Source organism: Strix uralensis, chromosome 4 (assembly GCF_047716275.1).
Source record: "Strix uralensis isolate ZFMK-TIS-50842 chromosome 4, bStrUra1, whole genome shotgun sequence".
In the NCBI taxonomy this organism is placed as follows: Eukaryota; Metazoa; Chordata; class Aves; order Strigiformes; family Strigidae; genus Strix; species Strix uralensis.
The window spans coordinates 2,725,278-2,739,785 of NC_133975.1; the positions used below are offsets into that span (position 1 = coordinate 2,725,278).

At 40.1% G+C, this 14,508-nt stretch overlaps 1 protein-coding gene across 2 annotated transcripts in view; it reads right to left on the minus strand.

Annotated features, from left to right (window-relative positions):
• Window positions 1-14,508, minus strand: part of ATRN (attractin) — a 158,242-nt gene that overhangs the window by 78,843 nt on the left and 64,891 nt on the right. For both annotated transcript variants that reach the window (XM_074865423.1, XM_074865424.1), the window contains exons 11-19: window positions 13,960-14,044; window positions 12,099-12,319; window positions 10,820-10,941; window positions 10,172-10,310; window positions 8,546-8,727; window positions 6,087-6,303; window positions 4,629-4,814; window positions 2,617-2,850; window positions 1,769-1,906 (exon numbers count right to left, since the gene is read on the minus strand). In XM_074865423.1, the coding sequence (XP_074721524.1) occupies window positions 1,769-1,906; window positions 2,617-2,850; window positions 4,629-4,814; window positions 6,087-6,303; window positions 8,546-8,727; window positions 10,172-10,310; window positions 10,820-10,941; window positions 12,099-12,319; window positions 13,960-14,044 (1,524 nt within the window). The remainder of the gene's footprint in view (window positions 1-1,768; window positions 1,907-2,616; window positions 2,851-4,628; window positions 4,815-6,086; window positions 6,304-8,545; window positions 8,728-10,171; window positions 10,311-10,819; window positions 10,942-12,098; window positions 12,320-13,959; window positions 14,045-14,508) is intronic.

Below are 14,508 nucleotides of genomic sequence, written 5' to 3' on the forward strand. Positions count from 1 at the left end.
CTTCTGCCCAGCTTCCTGCTTCCCTCATTCTTTCGCCTTCACAGTAAACAGCGTTAACATCACAGCAAATTAAAAACCTGGGCCCAAAGCACTTGAGAGCAAAGCACTTTTGACATGAGCTACCAGTTTCATCAGATAACGAATGAATGTTGTTCCACAGTCTCTAAACACATTTTCTAATTCCTTTTTCAGGCATCTGGATGACTTTAGTCTATCATTCATTATCTCAACAACAAACTACTTTTGGACAATCCTCATGCAAAAGAGTCCAAAGTAACTTACTCTCCATTTCCACAGGCACAGAAAAGCAACAAATACCAGAAGGCACGTTGTGATCCAGTGATTAAACCTGAATGCTCAGACTAGAATTATATATTTTCTCAGGCCAACTCAGTCTCAATTTATTCAATCCTGCACTTCAAATTATCTTCACACGAAATGAGTTTAGACTATCAGCGGTATTTAATCTCGCAGATAATGTTCTGAAATAAAGTGTCAGAGATGTACATTTTCCTTTGTACCCGTGCCGTTGTGCTGTCTGTCAGAATTTCATATCCCAGCTATTGCAACACCCTTTTCTTTAAGTCAGGCAGCCTCGTCTCTGTCTGTGATCTTTTCATCCCCTTCCTCAAATCTGTCCGCTGGGAGGTTCTTCCTCATAGCCTCAAACATCACCTACTTGCTCTTGCTTCAGGTAACAGGACGTTCATGCTCCAGCTACTGACTCTCATCTTCATTCAAAAGGTCGATGCTACTTCCAGTAAACATACTAAATGAATTTCTGAGTATTTTGTAGTGGATTGTCTCCACACTTGGAAGAAGCAACTCAGAGTCTTCAATGTCCCCTCAATCACCTTCATTTATTTCTTCCAGGGTGCCTACAAACCACCCACACTCATTTCATGGATGTACTGACACTACTCTGACACCAAACAGTGTTATTTCTGCTCCACCTTTTCCATCACTGTATCTAATTACATCACTCCACCTAACTACGCTCTGTTAAAGCTCTTTGGAGAAAGAATCATCTTCCCTTACATCTGCATATCACCTATCACAGCTGGATTCTGGTTTACAGCGGGTCTCCCCATGCTACAACACTACAAAATTTACAGTAATTCAGAATAATGTTGCAAGGTTCAAGGGCAAAACTCCAAATCTTACATGTTGATTTCTCACTATTACCTGTATTGGTTCTTCAAGAAAGAATTTTTCCCGGTTTGTTAACTGGATCTTGCACAACCGAAAAAAGTTCTTTGTGCCAAAGAGTCCCAAAGCACTTTACAAACTAAAAATGCAATTTTAACAGGGATCACCTAATCCCCTACTGAAATCCAGCCAACTCCTCACTGAAATATGGCAAGCCTTTTATGAAGCAGACAATTCTAACAATAAACACACAATACATTAACCAAATGTAATAGAAGGTGGAATTTAGATAAGCAGAAATTTGTTCAAGACATTGGGATTACCACTTTCTTTTCAAAACAGGATCATCAAACACTACAGTGCACATATTTTTCACTGTGGTCATTTAAAGCTTACAAAGGAAGGTAAAAAATCATCTTTATCTTGTGCAATGAAAGTCAAAGAATTTCATCAAGCAGTTTTTCTATCTTTGATTTGAAGAAACAAGGATTGTGCCTTGCTTGCAGGGAAGAAAAAAATACATTATCAGGATATAATTTCAGTTAAGATAGCAGAGGAATGAGTACAGAGCAAAAAACATCAAAGACTTCACCACAGGAAGATTTAAGGCACCACTTACGCTGACACGTTCCTCCATTAGTAGGATCACCATAGTAGCCTGAGATACAAGTTTCACAGTGTTTGCCAGTTGTCAGGTTTTCACACTTCTCACAGATGCTTTCATTTACACACTTACTGTGCCCATTACACTGGCAGGCTGCAGAAAGCAGAAAAGGATGAGTATTTTGTGCTCAAATATAGTGCTTCACATAGAGCCTCAGAAGTCTGTGTTCTGCAGAGGCTGAAGGAAACCATTTCATACATCTTCCAGAAAGGTTTTTGTGGTCTTGCTAGCAATACATGAACTCTAAGGGAAATGTGTATTGAAAATTTAAAGCAGCACATGGAAAACTGAACTCCAAGACATTATGTGCATATTGGACAGAAGGGACTGGAAGCAGCTGGTGGGACAGACTTACAAGGAGGAATGGGGAAGAAAGAGTGTAGCAGCAGTCCAGGTAATTTTATTCTGTATGTTTGGTGTCAAAACTATTATTTCAGAATCACCCTGAGCATTACTAAATCAACCTTCAAAGAAAGAATTGCTTTTCTTTCAAACAACCCTAAAATGAATAAACAAACAGAAGTTAAAAACTCAGTAAGGGTTTGTAGGGAAAGGAAAGATTTCACCAGACTAATGCATAGATAAGTCTTCACACAGCAAACCTCTGCGGCTCACCTGCAGATACCTGCACAGCTCCTTCCATCACAAAATGTGTTATTTCTTGTTTGTCTTCCAAGCTCTTTTCCCCCTCCATTAACAGGAGGGAACACAGACATCACTACAGTCTTAAAAAGTCTCTCCCCTTGTATTTAATTAAGTTGCTACGGCTGAAGTGTTTGAACAACTAAACGTTGCTCGTTTACCTGGACACTGAATAAAGGACCAGTTATAGCTGTTCTCCACAGGACACATGCTGACATTCAGGACGGGCTCCAAGCTCTGTTTCCCTGTTGCAGATGGGGTTGGCATCTTGACTGGACCTCTGTAAGAGCCTTCAATGCACTTCCCCTTGCCGGTGTTGCTCGGATCGGTGCACCAGCCACAGCCGGGCTGCTCCAAACAGTGAGCACACGTGCAGTAGCCTGAACAGTTTTCAGCTATAAAAAAAAAACCAACCCAAACATCACATTGTGGAATAAATCACTGTCCCAAAACACAGGCGACAACAAACACAGAAACTCTTGTATGTCTTTAGTGACCTTAAGTATTTATCTTGGCAATTCTGTAAATATTTATTCTGATATTCACAGTAACACACACACACATATATATTCATGCCTATCAGCATATTTATTCCAGAATCTAAGACAACTAGTAACAGAAGTTGCATTAATCAGTGAGTTACGAAACAACACAATATACACGAAGTTTTTCTAACCATTACACAGCACCCACTAAAACCAGAGGTTAATGTTCCCAGCTAAGAAAGATCTCTGATTCACAATGGATCAGATGACAAAACAAGCCATCCAGAAGCAAAGGCTAAAAACCAGTTTGTTTACTCGCTTTGAGTCTCTTCTTATTACACGTTTTAATATCACACGCTACTATTTCAAGTATTTATCCCAGTAAAAAAGCACAGAACATAAGTACGGAATAAAATTTGTCTTCTTAGAATGCTCAGAGTGCCACATGCAGATCCCCTGGGCCCAGCAATCAACTAAATCAGGTAAAAATCATCACCACCCTTTAACTGTTCCTTTCTCAAATGGGATTGTATTTAAGGGATGACAAATTCTTTAGATCTAGGAAAGTTTTTCTTTTCCTTTTCCAATACCATCTTAAAAAATATTTTGTAGATTCTTGGTGTTCCAAGATGAGCAGACTTTCTATCAAGATGCTTAAATTAACAATATTTGCCTTAAAAGAAAAAAAAAATAGTAGAAAACCATTGTTTTCCATTATTTCAACCTACTCATCTCCTGCCTGATGCTTCCTCTAACTTTTGACCTATGGCAATATGGGAAGTTCACACTCTCAGGTTTGACTGTTACCTGAAACTAATTTTCTCCATCTTTTATTTTGCAACACTTTGAGCTTCTCATCAGCTTCCAAAAGTTCCTGGAGCAACTGCAGCAACTCAAACTGCCCAACTTCCCTCCTGGGGAACACAGGCGCTCCTCTCCCTCTGCTACCCTGAGAGCCCTGGCTTTCCTGACTCGCCTGCTTACACTCAGCTCCTAAAGAATTCAACATAAATTAGGAAGTGGTCAAACAGTTTTAGAAATTATTTTTAATTTCTAGACTATTTCAACCCAGTTTGAAGACAGAAAGCAATATTCCAAAGCATCATAAATCTTTCGCAGTTTGCTCACATCTACTTAAGAGGGGGGGAAAAACAAAAAAAAAAAGTAATTTATTTAAGGTAAGTTAGAAATTCCTACTGTGGCTATATGAAGACAATACTTCAGAATAAAACACTTGTGTAAAACCTAACTGGGATTTGATAATCTAATATTAAATTACATGGCTCCATATATGAAGAAAAGAGATATAGGAGAGATACAAAAAGAAGTTAATCACATGAAATTATGTAATAATTAATTTGAAGGATACAAATTCAAATTATGAAGCAAGTTCTTCTCCACTGGAAAAAAAAAGTGGAGATTTCATCATCTCACTTGACAGCCTTCACTATCTATCTGCCATTTTGTTTAATTGATAGTTCCCGTAACTGGGACCTAATTTTGTTTAATGCTTTACATGATGCAGGACTGAATTACACACACTAAGCTCCTGGGGGTCTGGTACTTGTTCTCTTTACCCAGGGGATTTTTGGTATAACCGATGCGCAGGGTTTGATGCCTTTTACTAGTAAACGTCAGCAAACGCAAGACCCCAGCCCAGGCATCAAGACGCAGAAGCAACTACTCACGCGGACAACTGCTCATGGTGTACCACTCCATGCACTGCCCGTAGGGGAAAGAGGCCACGTAAGCGTTGGAATCCACACACTGCTTCATGTTGCTGCACCACATGCACTCGGAGCTGCCGCTCGTGCACTCCCCGCACACCGTCCGCAGGGCGCAGGGCGTGCGGCACTGCTTGGCACTATGGTTTGCTGCGGGCGGGAGGACAAGAGTCAGCTTGCTTCCCGAAAGAAACAGGTAACGAGCCCCGAGATAAGAAAGACAGAAGATAAAAAGCCCCCTCTATTATTCAGGCTGAAAACCAGTTCAATATCACAGGCTTGAAGCACTTTGTTTGTCGTGTGGTGGAGCTGGATGGAGCTGGAGATACCACAGTGAATACGAGAAATCCAGTAAGTACTGTAAAATCATCTCTCTTATTATGTAATCATAAGCATGAATGCTTTTTAAGGTATTCACCTTAAAAACACTTTAAATGTTGTTATGAATGTAGTCTTTATCTCTCTGCAGGGCTGTTGATGTGTTCCTCAGCTATTCTCCCAGACAAAGTGTTGGGAAGAAACCCCACGTTTTATGTGAGCACACTGCGACGTGTTTTAAGCTATTTGATCAGTTCCACACATAAAATGAGTATTGAAAGCAGAACTCACTCAGGAGTTTCTGGTGTGAGCCAATGCTTTATCATCTGTTTCAAGTGACTGTTCCCAGACCATAAATAACAAGTTAAAGTTTAAACCAATTCAAAGTGCTACCAGTTAAAATATACAAAATTTTGAGTTCAGGTTCCGCATTCATGATCTGCCTCCCACACTTCCACAAAGAATGATTTAAAGTGGAGTAGCTTGCTTAGAAATTTTATGTAATCAGCCAACTTTCTTAAAACTTAAAGAGGCACTAATTGGTATTCAGCAATAATCAGCTATAACGGAGAGTTAACAGACTAAGCCATTTTAAAAGATACGCAGTTCCAACAAAGCTAGAAGACTTTTCCCAAAAGCAAATAGCTTCTTTTTCAAAGTTCTCATATCTCCAAAGTGTCTTGCCCAATTAATTTCAAACTTTGATAAAATCCTCCTCTGGCTATGGAGCAGGGGAGGGGAGAAAGGGGAGTTCAATTGGAAAGTAGTTTTTATTTTATTTTATTTTTTAAATGGGAGATTGCTCCATACCATAATTAACCTAAATGTCACATTCAGGTATGTAATTCGGAGAAAAATAATTAAACTACAATGTACTGCAAGCATTTTGTAGTTGACAGTGTAAATGAGGAGCTATTTTAAAAATCTCCAATTCCTGTATGAAATACCTACACAAGACACTTTTTCAGAACTACTTTTCTTTGGCAAAGTCACGATGCAGCTAGTTTTAAATGTAATGAATGGGATCTTCTTTTCTCTCTAGAAAATATAAATACTTATTCACCAGTCTGCTCCCCAAGAGACACACAAGTTTGATATCGTTACCCGGCCTTTCGCAGACACTGCCGTTGACTTCGTTGATACACGTTGCTGCCTTCAGTCCCTGCTGAAAAGGTTCAGCTAAATAGCCACAAAATCCTGCATCACTCGGTTCATCGGGGAGCCACTGGAGCAGGGTGTTGGTGAAGGGAGACATGTCTTCCCAGCACCAATACGACACGTTGATTTTCCTCAGTCCAACCCACGGAGTCAAAGTTTTGGGCTAGAAAGAAAGGAAAATGGTAGCTTTAATACCCAGTTTTATTACCTTAGGTATTAAAAGAAAATACACATCAGCATATAATGCTCATAACAACTTTGCCAGGTTAGGTGTTGCAAAAATGTAATAAAGGAAATAATTGTTTCTCAGTGCTATCAGAATTAAATGCCACAAAGACAGAGGAATCCTTCAGGAAACACCAATTTTTTTTTTTTTTTTCAAACTACATTTCTAGTTATCTAAACCAGGAGGAGAACAAGTCAAACATTCACACTGTCTGACTATGAAATTAACTGCAAGTTGCTCTTTATATGTTTTTTGACTCCTATAGACAGCTAGACAGCAGAAAAAAAATTTCTGGAGCTACCATTTGACATAAGGAAGAAAACAAGCAGTTCTTTATACAATTTAAATGATACAATCTACCTACTCTAGAGTCTGACTGGGAGGCCTTTGCTGTTTAAGTGTGTATATATGGACGGGTGGACAGACAGAGCAGGTCAAATCTAAATTAGTGCTGCTGGCAATAAAATTCTCAATATGAAGAACCCATAACACAACTATTTCTATTGGCAATTTATTTTTTGACACACTTATTTTGGGGAGAGGCGTTTTAACTGTATCGGTACAATATGTTATTTCACTGTTAAAATCTTTTCTCCATCGAAGCGCTTTGGTGGCACAGCTGTCCTAGGAAGGCTTTAGACTATACATCTTCCCTTACCACTATATATAACCATCACTTCAAACTGATTTTATGCACCCTTAAACCTTAGAGCTGCACCTTCTAACCGCAGCAGGGTTACACAGCACTATGTGCCAACACCGACACGTTTTCTTATTATTACAAAACATCTATATGCAGCTTACTTAAAAGAGGAGGAACTGCAAAGTACAGCCTCTCCCAGCACAGCAGCAGCGTGCCATTGAATGGCACAAGTTCAAGTACCAGATACATGCTGGCTTTTTAGCAAAGGCATTTTCCCCCCATTACAAGCACTCCATACTAATACCAACTAAAGAGGGCTAATAGTCTCTTTAAGGTTTATAAGGTTCGCTTTTTAAAGGACACTGTAGATTAAAAAAAACCCCCATAAATTAACAATATTTTTGTCCCCAGCGTAAGGGTTCAAACACTATCAGGGAAGGGTTGCCATGTGTCTTTAGGGGTTTACACTACACTTAACTACTGGGATATGCAGAAACACCTGGAGCTGTTCAAGCCACGTACTTTTACGATATCCCAGGCTTGGCTTCCCCTCTTTACAGAAGATTTAACAAACAATCCTGCTTGAATTGTACCTTACCTTCTCTTGGCTAAATTGAATCCCCTCAAAAACCCTGTAATTGTTGAAATGCCATTTTAAAATTACAAAGGGAATCAAAGCAGGGAATGTTCTCATTTCAACGGGGAAATATTTCTCTTGAGTATCGAAGTACGTTCTCCTCTGAAAAGCAGCAATCCTACTGCCTCCAGTCTCATTTTTCCTACATAAAACTCTTCTTGATTGCCAGCCCTGCCCACAGTGGCCTCTGGGACCCAAGAGGAGTTACTCTGATGTGCTGTCAAGCCACAGCAGCTCTGCAGCCTAAACCAGGATTTCAGCAAAGCTGCACAGCACCGTTCTTTGTTAGGGTTTTAGCACCACCTACACAACCTGCCCTGAATACCTCCGCGCTTCTGCCAAGGACTAGAACAAAATATATATTTATTTTATTGATGCATGAAGAGGGACAGGTTCCAATTCACTTCTCACTGGCTTCGACAGAAAAGCACCTGCCGCTAAATCAAACATAAATAACTCCAAATAAGCCAAGCAGCTCTGCAGAGTAAGAAGCCGACATTTTAAACAGCCGCTTTTCTGAGCGGAATAAATAACTTTAAATGCTTTACATTAAACACCTCCGGTGCCCCAAAGGGACCTGTATTTATAAAATATTGTGTACAAGTCACAAGAGGACTCCTGCTGCAGTCATGTATCCCACAAGAGAAATGCGTGTGTGATTTCATTATAGAAAGCGATACCTTTGAGGCACCGTGTATGTTTATATTTATCTTGCCCATTTACATTCTCTACAATTTCAGTTCAAAAGCACCCATAGGGTATGTTGAATTTCAAAAGAAAAATCAGTCCTTTTCAGTTAAGAGGCATGTCTGTTCTGTACAGAGCATACAATACCACAGCAAGGACTCTTCCACAGTAAGAGCTTAATTACTCAGGAGACATAAAAGAGAAGCACTCACCGAAGACTGGATCTTCTGCAGCTCCTTTAGAACAAATTCTACCTTTTTCTGGGTCGTGAGAGAAGCCAGCAACGCACCGTTGGATCTGCAGGACAGTTTGGCATGATCATAGTTCTCCTTCGCGTTTGTAATTTTCAAGCAGGAGTTGCCAACCAAATGCCAGTTTGTTCCGCAGATATTTTCTGGGGGTGGAAAAAAAGAAAGTAAACCCAGAGATGCAAGTGACCTTCACAACGTTCAAAGTCGTGAAAGAGCCCTTCCACCAAAACAAAACCTACAGCCCCATCCCAAACCAGCAGGACTTATAGGCACGCTCAGAGGTATCGATGTATATAAATATCGGAGGAAAAGGAAAGCTGTTTAGGGGAGCTAAGTGTGACGTCAGCATTTCGTTATCTGCAGCAGGTAGCCAAAGCACTTGTTACAACATCAAATAGTAAAACTATTGTAGAAGAAAGAGCACAGGAAAGCAAACGAGTATTTTGCTGCTGGCTTAAAGCCACTTATTCAACCACAGTTGTTAGGATACCTTTTGACAGAAGAGGGTGGCTGTGCTAATCCTGCCCACAGCACCGAACTTCCAGGATCAATCCCTGTTTCGTCTCAAGCACAGCCATGCCCACTAGTGAAGAATTCCTTACACTTTGTGGTTAATTATTTCCCTCACTCCTAACTACCCTTACAAAAAAACCTGATGGACATTTGCAGTGTGAATTTCTGCAGAGCTTGTGTCTAGCTCCAACGTCTTGGTTTAGATTTATCTAACAGATTGAAAAGCTCTCAAGTGTCAAGTTTTCAGATGGGCTTTTTACACATATGATCAAGTCATCCCCTTTTCTACAACAAATTAAACAGACCAAGCTCTTTGTCTATCTCATTAAAAGATGTTTTTCTTGCTCTCATGGCTCTTCTCCAAAGTCTCTTCATCTTTTCTCTATTCTAAACTAGCAAATGCCAGACCTGGACACGTCCAGACCTATCACAGTTCTGGGGAGAGGCTTCAATGCCCATTAAAAGGTCCTGTCTGTGTTGGGATTTTTCCCTTTCTCTATATTTTATTAACTGCAAATGTGAATCACTGAAGATGCTGTATTTCTCTCCCAGTTACTGGGGGAAAAAAAAAAAACAGTTACTACAGAGGGACTAATAATCAATTCCTGTGAGCTCCCACTGGAAACACTCTAAGAGAATTTTCCTTATACACTTTAGGTGTTATTTGCCTAATTTGTCCAGTATGTGCCATTACGCTTTTGCACAATTCCAGTTTCTAAAATTAAATAGCATGCATTATTAAATCTAATATCTTGCAGAAGCCTATTATATCAACAGTACTGCTTTTATCAAATGAAAAGAGAGAGATGAAATACAGCCTAATAATTATACAAATGATCATACTCCTCTTCAGACAATTGGGACTGAAAAATGTTCCATCAGACTTTCTGAATTTTCTAGAAATAAAGTTTCATACCAAAGCTGGTATGATTAAACAACATTATTTACTGCAGCTTAGAACTAAAAGATTACAGATTTGGGGGTAAAAAACCACAAACAAACAAACCACTCACAACTTTTGGACTGGGTGAATTTGAGGTTTTTATATCTTACATGAATACAACCAATACCTACCTGGTAAAGCAATGCACTCCTGATTCCTAGGTTCCCACTGACAGTTTTGATCCATGGCACAGCTTTTACAACTTGTCTTTTTGTTACAGTAATAGGCAGGGTTATCCTTAGGACAATTTTCATATAGAGTAATAGGAACCTAAAATAAATAGCACAGATGAGGCTTTTTCCCATCCAACCAATTTTGGTTTGTAACAGCCATGACTACCACACTAAACTTCACAGTTCAGACCTACAAAGCAACCTGTATATTCAAGAGCTGTGACACTGGATGTGGCCTGTAACGTGTATTCATGGTATTCCCCCAAGCCACCACCTGACACATTTTCCTTATCAGAGCTTTTACAAAAGGGTTTTTTCCTAGGAAGTCTCTACTGTTAGCTAACCCAGGTGGCTATGCCTTACTGAATAATCACACCATGGTGAAACCTCCACCTCCTCCCCTACCACAGTCATCCACCTAACCGAAGTGGAGCATCCCATGAAAAGCCCATGGACCAACTTAAAAAAACTTCCAGCATGTTAGCAGTTTAGAGGTAGACATGCACTGGAAATAACGAAACAGGGGTCAAACACCAGACAGACAAAGGCATCTGGGCATTTGATATTTCAAAGTTTTAAACTACAGAAGTATTAGAGAGACTTTACCTGTTCCTCTGTGCAGTTGTTATGCATTGAGATACACTGGTCAGTGCACCATTGACAGTTGTTTGTATTGGCTGTACAGCTATAGCAGTCTGTAATCTGATCACATTTTTCATTGTCTACAACTATTAAAGAAAAAAACCTGCATGACCAAAAACAGACATTTCCTGACAGAGGTCTAAGAACTTGATTATCTATAGCAAAAGATATAACCAAACAGCAGTGTCTGTAGATTTTCCATTATCGACTACTTAGTAAATCAGATATTTTCATGTGATTGAACCAATAGAAAATTGCATTCATTTGCAGCATCAATCACTTTTACTGCCCACAGAGCTGTAAAACACACCAGCAGAAAATGCACCAAGAAATGGAAGCGCATGAACTAAGACCAGGCATGTATGTTCAGTCAATGCCCATGAAAATGATGCCAGAGGACATTTCACGAGGCCGGCGAACATCTCCCACCGCAGGCCCATTTTGCTGCGAGCCTGGCCTTCAATTATCTGAAGCATTTTCATGCAAAGCTTGAACTTTCCATTTCATCTTTCCAATTACTTACTGCCCGTGTTTTGTGAAAATTTATTGTACATTGAGAGCCCATCAAAGCAATGTCCCTTTACATCAATTTCTTTTAAATAATTAAAGCCTGCCATCTATTACTGAATCAAGGTTAGTATAATTCATTTCAGAGCAACGAAAGCGCTGAAGAGTTGTTTAAAAATTATCATAAGGGAGAACACAGGAATCAGACCTTAAAACAAACATTGTTTTTGTATGCCCCTATCCATACAATGCTGTAGAAGGAGAATTAAAGTAACTTTTCTTAAAACAATCTTCCTGCTGGCTCTCTTGAAGAGCACAGGCTAACGCTGCAGGACCCAGATCCCCCTCCCACGCCCCGTGGTGCTCATCAGTAAATTGCTGGCTCTCACAGGTCAGTTCCTAGAGCAAACTTCTACAGAGCAGTGGTCCAGGCCTGATTCCTGACTGATGATGTCTGGGATAGGAAAGTAAGTACAAGCAGTACAGTAGAGAAAAAAAAAAAAATAAGATCTAATGAGCAAACAGCTTCAGGGGAAGAAGAGATGGAAATATCTCCAAGACACTGCAGCTGCTTGGTCAGAGGAAGGTCTCCCAGGACACGCATGGAAGCAGAACTACAGCCCCCCATCTTAAACTTGATCTGACAATGGCATACAACTAACGCAAGACAAAATTTGGAAAAGAAAAAGACCCTCCATGCCTTTTGGAAAGGGAAACGGAATCATGCGACACATACCTGGCTTAGGAGGACAGTCTTCGAAGACCTTTTGCTGCTGCTCTACCGTGGCCATTTCCCAGGGGACACAGTGAGGAGGGGTGGCAGCCCACACGCACCTGATGCCAGGACCCGCGTGCAAGCAGGCTGTTTCGTTGTCAAAAGCTTCACATCTCTCGGGTGTGTACTTCAGTATGTCACTCAGGAGGAGGCTGTTGAAGCCTCCAAATACATACATGGTGCTAGACAAAATGGAAGTAAAGATACAAATATTTGTGCCTGTGGCTATAAACCACGCACTGCTGCAAGTCGATGTGATTCAAGGTGTGAGAAAAGCGTTTTATTACACTCCAGCATGTATAAAACCAAATAAATAGCTCTTGGTTAAGCAAGGCACTAAAGAAAAGGTCAGTCAAGCTCTGGTTTTTGGAGAAGCCAGAGAATGGCAACACATGGGTGTTGAGACAGAGCCAAACCTATCCAAGGTCACAGACCTTCCTCTTCAGCCAAAACTCTGGGTGACACCTGATCAATGTGATTACACATGAAATGCTGCATCCTCCTGTGAAAAACAGTGGCAAGAAAGGGAGGGAAGGCTAAAAATCAGGGAGACTATATCACGCCATTAAACCAGCCTGCAGAAACTGTGAGAAAACAATTCAGTGTTGTTACACGTCGCTACACCACTGTGACAAAACCACAGTTATTTTTCATGGCTGTTAGCAACCGAGCAAAGAGTCATGTGTCAACGAAAAAAAAAAAAACAACCAACCCCCAAAACAAAATAATATTGGGGGGTGGGGGGTGGAGGGGAAGTGTTTTTTCTAAAGCTTCTTTAGGATCACAACTGCTCCAGGCAAAACATCAAATTTCATTAGTTAAACAAAAATGACACCCACAAAACCCTGTGCAGCCATGTCTGCAAATGCACATTTAAAAAGACAGTGGAGTCAGTGCAACTAAAGATTTTGGTTGAATAACAAGTGTTTCTTGATATGATTTTCATCCTATTTTAAGATGAAAAGAAGAACTAATGCACAGGCTTAGTTGTCCTTCATGGAAGAAAACACACAGCTGGTATTCAGTACACAATGAAACAAGTAGGTAGTGAGTAAGTTTTTAGAGACAAAAAGAGTATCTAGAAACACACCTTCCTTTTCAAGGGAGTGACACTTATCCGCCTGGCTTAAACTGAGCTTTAAATAAAGTTACTGGTTTACAGAGAGTATCCTCAGAGGATAAAGGAACCAGAACAAAAGACTCCTAAGAAATATCATTTCTCAAACTTGGTTCCACGGGCTCAAGTACAATAACAGATGTTCTCCCGAGAGCACAGATATTATTATAGCGATATAATGCTTAACAGCAGAAATCTCACCTATGATTTCACCTGAACACTGTACATCATGTGACAGGTAAAGGAGAGACACACAGGATAAGTGATAGAAAATGAAACATGGATGAATTTAGAAACCACCAGGGAAATTATGATTTGGAGATAAAAGTGTCACTGCAGCTAAATAAGAAATAGAAATACGGAATAAATGAAATTACAAAATTATGAAATAAATAAATGGAAATACAGATATGAATAAGAAAAGGAATAGAAATACAAAAAAAATCAAATTTTTGAAATGACCAGGTGAGCTGAGACAGTTTAGTCCAGTGAAGAAGAAGGGCTGATAGGAACAGATGGATACTTAAGACATTACAAGGGTGAAAACCTCAGAACTTTGAGAGGTTTGCAACAGATCCTCAACCCTCTGGTCTCCACGTTATTGATCTACATGTACCAACGCACACGCGCACTGATACACACAGATGCATAAAGTTACCGAGGTATGAAAAACCCCGACACCCCCCAACTTGTTTGCAACCTCACCTGTTGTACAGCACGGCTGAATGTCCAAACCTGTTCACATCGTGATGGAGACCCGGGCGAGGAAGAACAGACCACCGATCGCAAGCTAGGATTAAGGAAAGCTCATTTCAGAAAAGTTTCTCAGTATAATTAATGACTTGAGTTACGCAGCACATTTCTTCCTGAAATATCCCAATGTACTTTAATAACTATAGAGACACCATTCCACCCACCACCAAAATGCAATCTTGGGTGAAACAGGACAGTTTACAGAAGTGCTGCGTGATCTTCTTTTGCAAGATTAAAGACTTATCTTCATCCCAGCTGCCATGGTATGGCAAAAAGGGAAAGGAAGGATGTAACGGCTCTCCTCCATCCACCGTCTAAACAGTTCATGAAAAAGAAAAGTTGCAGGGCATTACGTTGAAGGTGTTATTAGCTTTTTGGCAATCACATGTTAAAAAATGGTGGTGGCTTAAGTTGCTTTTTCTCCTTTACTAGTGGAATTTTTCACTGCATAACAAGTTCATTTTTTATCTGTTTATATGTGAATTATGTGCAGTTTTGCCC